The 5,552-nt window shown below is 38.5% G+C and overlaps 1 protein-coding gene across 1 annotated transcript in view; it reads left to right on the top strand.

Annotated features, from left to right (window-relative positions):
• Positions 1 to 4,346, top strand: part of LOC104943018 (neuropilin-1a-like) — a gene marked incomplete at its 3' end in the record, with an annotated part of 22,484 nt that extends 18,138 nt beyond the window's left edge. The window contains exons 7-8 of the mRNA XM_010768337.1: positions 3,716 to 3,895; positions 4,302 to 4,346. Of these exons, the coding sequence (XP_010766639.1) occupies positions 3,716 to 3,895; positions 4,302 to 4,346 (225 nt within the window). The remainder of the gene's footprint in view (positions 1 to 3,715; positions 3,896 to 4,301) is intronic.
• Between the last annotated feature and the right edge of the window lie 1,206 nt (positions 4,347 to 5,552).

A 5,552-nucleotide genomic window follows, 5' to 3' on the forward strand; every position in this document is an offset into this window, starting at 1 on the left:
GGGTGTGTGTGTGTGTGTGTGTGTGTGTGTGTGTGTGTGTGTGTGTGTGTGTGTGTGTGTGTGTGTGTGTGCGTGCGTGCGTGCGTGCGTGCGTGCGTGCGTGCGTGCGTGCGTGCGTGCGTGCGTGCGTGCGTGCGTGCGTGAGGAGGGCTCGACCTCCCACAGTAGGTGAGGGAGGAACAGATGAAGTCTCTCTGGTGGAGTTTGAGTTATCGGGTTGCCCTGCAGGGAGAGCGATAAGGATCAGCTAAAGCAAGGCCAGATTTGCTGAGTGCATGGAAGGGTGTGTGTGTGTGCGAGAGAGAGAGAGGATTGGAAAAGAGCAGGAGAAATGAAAAACAGGAGATCAACTTTTAGGAGATTTCAGGGAGTTTCAGAGCCCCTAAAACTGTAAAATTAAGCTTTTCTTGGGGTATGAAATACAAAAAGCTCTCAGCAGCTAATTGTTATTTCATATATGCCACGCCCACACACAGACACACACATTAGACAAATTAAATCATCAGAGTACTAGGGTTGATATTAGAAGCCTTTTTGATATAAGGGACTCAATGTATGATCACTTGAGCAGCATTTCATTTGGATTTATTAAACAACTACTCCTCGGAAAACGATTTCTGTTGATTCATCAGAGGGTCATGTTACGTAAAAAAAGTCCCTTCCTCTTTGTAGAAAAACCTCAAGATGCCGGGTTTAAGCTCCTGAGAGGAAACAAACTCACGAGACGCCTGCAGATCAGTTTCATCTGTCGTTGTTTAGTCCAAAGTTACAGATTCTGCTTCAAGCTTTGAGTTCATTCACAGACTTACATCCACGCTGAGAGCAAACCGTCGTCCCACTCAGAAACACGTTTTCCTACAAAGTTGAATTACATGCAGACCATCTGGGATTTTCACATAGCTTCCACTAATTCACCTTCAATTTGCCTCGTTTCCATTCAAAACACATCTCCAGACTGACTGTATGGTGGAGTTTAACAAGATACAAGAGCTCCTGTCATAATTACTTTAATCCTTGATGGGAAACTAGAGCGCTGCAAAATATTCAGTTGTCCAGGATTTCTATTCAAAGGATTAAAATCTAATATCTCTCTCTCCGAATTACTCACAATAATCTGGTGTAAAAAGCCTATGGCGTTATTCATCTGTACTCAAATTAAAAACATATAGTGAGGATAAAGACCAAGCAATAGCAGATCTTAATCAAAGTTTATATTTCTGTGTAGGCATACATCACCTATATTGATTATTGCCTTTAGAGATATTGTGAATATATTACTTTTGCTTTTAATTTGGCTAAATGTATTTATTTATTTCTTACTTTTTACTGAAGTCATGCTGTTGGGATAAAACCTCCAGAGTAGCAATGCTCTGCTCAACTATTATTTTATGTTTTAGTGATTTATAAGATGTCCCATCAATTACATATTGGAATTATTATTATTATATACATTTGTTTTGCTTATTCCAGTTTGCATGTCCAACGAGACTTAGTAACAGTGAAGATCAGGTTAATTTGATGAAAGATTAAAAAAGCAACAAGTTTGAACAGTATTTCTTTGATAAGATAAGAAATATCAGCTCAGTTCCCTTTTCTTGTTATTTTCTTGCTGGGGTATTTAATAGCATTTTTATATTTTAACGAAATAACCGTTGGAAAAATGCAGTCATTTTTCTTTTTGTCTTTGCTCAGTCAGCAACTTAATATGCCTCTTAGGTCATCAGAAAATGATAACCCCTCAGTAAGGACTTTTTTGTGGGGCCCAACTTATTTTAGACCCCGGTTCTTCCTGTGGAAAAAGGAAGTGAAGTTTCTGAGTTTCTGTCAAGGTTCTAAGTTCCTGAAAACTTTTTTGTGAAATTGTTATATTCTTATACTTCGAAATGTGATAGGGACCAGCCTGTAGGACGGATACACTCAAACATTAAAAGCCACACTTTGAATTGACGTTTTGTTTATTGGTGTTTAGTTTCTCCCGCTGAAGACATATACAAATGTTTTGCCCCCTAACAAAAAACGAAATCAATCAATTATAAAGCAAGCAAAATACCAGGTAAAAACATACACATAATATACAGAGATATACAAATACAAGTAATTAATAATATATATACAGGGTGTCCGCGGGGTCTTAAAAAGTATTAAAAGTTGATAAATCAATTTAGCGAAAATGAAGGCTATTAAAAAGTATTAAACAGCATTTTCCAAGGTGTTACGTTTTGTAGCTTGTTTTCAATAAGTATATAAATGGTCCAAAGAGGTTGTATTCTACAGTCTGCCTGAATGTAATCATTGCGTAGGTGTGTAGTGTGATTCTGTGTACTTTATTTATGGCATCCCGTTGGGTTTGACGTCATCTGAACAGGACATCGCACGCTCACTGCTTGATAGCGCGCGAANNNNCGTTTACGCCGGTTGCTAAGCAACATCGTTATGGGGAAATGCAAGTTTGCGTCCAAATGGTTGGAAGATAAGGAGGAAGGACAATCAATACTGTATATAGTCAATGTGAGGTAAAGTGTGTCGCCAAGGTAACCGGTTAGAACTCAAAGTGGCGATGAGGTCTTCAAATGTATGGAAAGGGTCCAAAGATCCAAAAATACTTAAAGTTCCAAAAATACTTAAAGTTCCAAAAATACTGTAAATTCCAAAAATACTTAAAGTTCCAAAAATACTTAAAGATCCCAAAATACTTAAAGTTCCAAAAATACTGTAAATTCCAAAAATACATAAAGATCCAAAAATACTTAAAGTTCCAAAAATACCGCAAATGGTTGGAAGATAAGGAGGAAGGAAAATCAATACTGTGTATAGTCAATGTGAGGTAAAGTGTGTCGCCAAGGTAACCGGTTAGAACTCAAAGTGGCGATGAGGTCTTNATGTATGGAAAGGGTCATAAAAGGGTCTTTAAAGGTATTTGACTTCAGGATTCCTGCATATAGCCTGATATAGATAGATATAAAGAGAGCTAAAAACAACATAGAGCACAGAGTTTTGGAAACATCACATTTATTTATTAATTTATAGATTAATGTGTCAATTGTGTTTGACTGAAGAGATGCACGATCAATGTAACAGACATTCCTGTTTGGGTAACTTGTGTGCTTTTATTCTATGTTTTTATTGTGTATTGTGTTTTTAGCACTTCTTAACACGTGGCTTGCGTGGTGGTCATTTATTCTTTTATGATTCATATGATGTTTTAATGTTTTGTCAAGCCCTTTGTGACTGTCTATGAAAAGCTTTATAAATACATTTTACTTACTTACATTGCATTGTGTTTCAGTGCAAAAAAAGCTAAATTTAACAAAATGTCCTCCATCTTATCCAAATATTCCTACAAACATAATAAATAGTCACAAAGATGCAGCCGTTAGACTTTATTACAGTAAACCAGGTAAAAACATACACATGATATACAGGGATATACAAATATAAGTAATTAATAGATAAATGTGTCCATTTTGTTTGACTGAAGAGTTGCACAGGGAATAAAATGAATTTTGTTTCTGTGCAAAAAAAGCAAAATGTCCTCCATCTTATTCTTATTCTTCATTCGGATCCCCATTAGCATGAGCATTGGCTATTCTTTTTGGGGTCCTCACACACACAAAACATACATAAAACAAAGCAATACAGCTCATAATGTTATGCAACTTACAGTGCTATTGTGAAATGAAAACTAAAATGGTCATCCGATTTTCATCTTATCCAGATATTACCACCACAGCGCCCCCCACCACTCCCGGCGCCTCCACCCTCCCCATGACCACGTTTGGAGCGACCACCACCGCCCCCCCCACAGCCCCCGGCACCACCGCGGGGTCCGACTGTGAGGACGGACACGACTGTGGCGCAGAGACCGAGGATCCAGAAGACTACGACGCCATGACGGGTAAAAAACTAAGCTATGTTCCTAACTCTGAGTCTCAACCAAACCTAACCCAAGGTCAAAGATATCAAGTGTTCTGTTTAAACTACATCAAAATTCAAATTAAAAAAATATAATGTTTCTATAGGTATTGCAAAAATATCATAATTATAAGATGTAGTCGTCAACTTCAATAAAAATAAAATTAAAATTGCAATTTACTATAAATATTGTGAGAATATCTTAGTTGTGAATACGTTAGGCGAGGATAAAGGAATAGTGAAAATGTAATATTGTGACAGATTGCAGCGCAACCCGATATGAACGCCTGCTAACCTGAGTGTGTGTGTCGAGTGTGTGTTGGCATCTGTGAGGGCGGGACGAACCTCGTGACCTTTGACCCCTCTCTGACTGTTCCATCTGTTTGTAGCAGGAGGAGCCACGGCGGTCGAACCCATCCTCGACTTCATACCAGGTGAGCCACAATCTGCCGCCATGTTTACCTTCCTCCTCTCATCTTTCATCATCATCGTTACATCAGATTTACTTCACTGATCACAATTTGGGAAACAGTTCTAGCACAGCAGCAAGTAAACAAGGCGTGGCACGTTATATTAAAGAGGAAATACTATTCTAATGTTCAGGTGTATATCAGTATGTAGTGTCTCTACTTTAAAGAGTCCTCTCCTGCTGATGTTCAGGTGTATATCAGTATGTAGTGTCTCTACTTTAAAGAGTCCTCTCCTGCTGATGTTCAGGTGTATATCAGTATGTAGTGTCTCTACTTTAAAGAGTCCTCTCCTGCTGATGTTCAGGTGTATATCAGTATGTAGTGTCTCTACTTTAAAGAGTCCTCTCCTGCTGATGTTCAGGTGTATATCAGTATGTAGTGTCTCTACTAATTACACATTTTTTAATCATATTTTATTATATTTCTTCTTAATATTTAGGTTTCTTGCTTTTTAAAGTATTATTTTACTGAATTTTGTTTGCCAGGTTTTTGTTTCCTGTAAATGTATTTTTCTTGAATTGTTTTTTATTACATTATTACATTTAGGTTAGTGAATATTTCTCAGTCTAGTATTCTTTTTATATTTGACTGATATTCTTTTATCCTATATAACATGTATACTCTATTTTAATGAGTGAGGCACAATCTCTGTTATTCTCTTACAGATTTTTAATAATAATACAAATCTTTATTTTGTCACAGCAAGCACAACGACATTTGACATCTGCATTTAACCCACCCTAGAACTAACAGCAGTGGGCATGTATCGTACAGTTAGCAGGGAGCGCTGGTGGCTTTGGTTTCTTGCTCAAGGGCACCTCGGCAGTGACCAGGAGGTGAGCTGGTCGGGACGTGAACCAGCGACCCTTCGGTTCACAGACGCAGTTCCTTCAGACTGAGCCACTGCCTGCCTTTACAATGTCTTCTTCCATCCTGTATGAGTGTACAGGATTTATATACAGATCTTTACTGTGAACATGGCGTCCTCCTAAAGAGAGAGCACCTGCAGGGAGTTGCCTTATGAAGGAGAACAGAGAAACCATGAAACTCTTTCCTGTACGAGGCGTCTCCACATCAGCAGGACTTCTGAAGCATGTCCACTGCAGAGCCTCTGCTGACCCAGGGTCAGTTCTTCCTCTGAGTCCACCCTCTGCAGCTACACATGCATTT

The sequence above is a fragment of the Notothenia coriiceps genome, unplaced genomic scaffold (genome assembly GCF_000735185.1).
Source record: "Notothenia coriiceps isolate Sejong01 unplaced genomic scaffold, NC01 NC01_scaffold00005561, whole genome shotgun sequence".
Taxonomy (NCBI): Eukaryota; Metazoa; Chordata; class Actinopteri; order Perciformes; family Nototheniidae; genus Notothenia; species Notothenia coriiceps.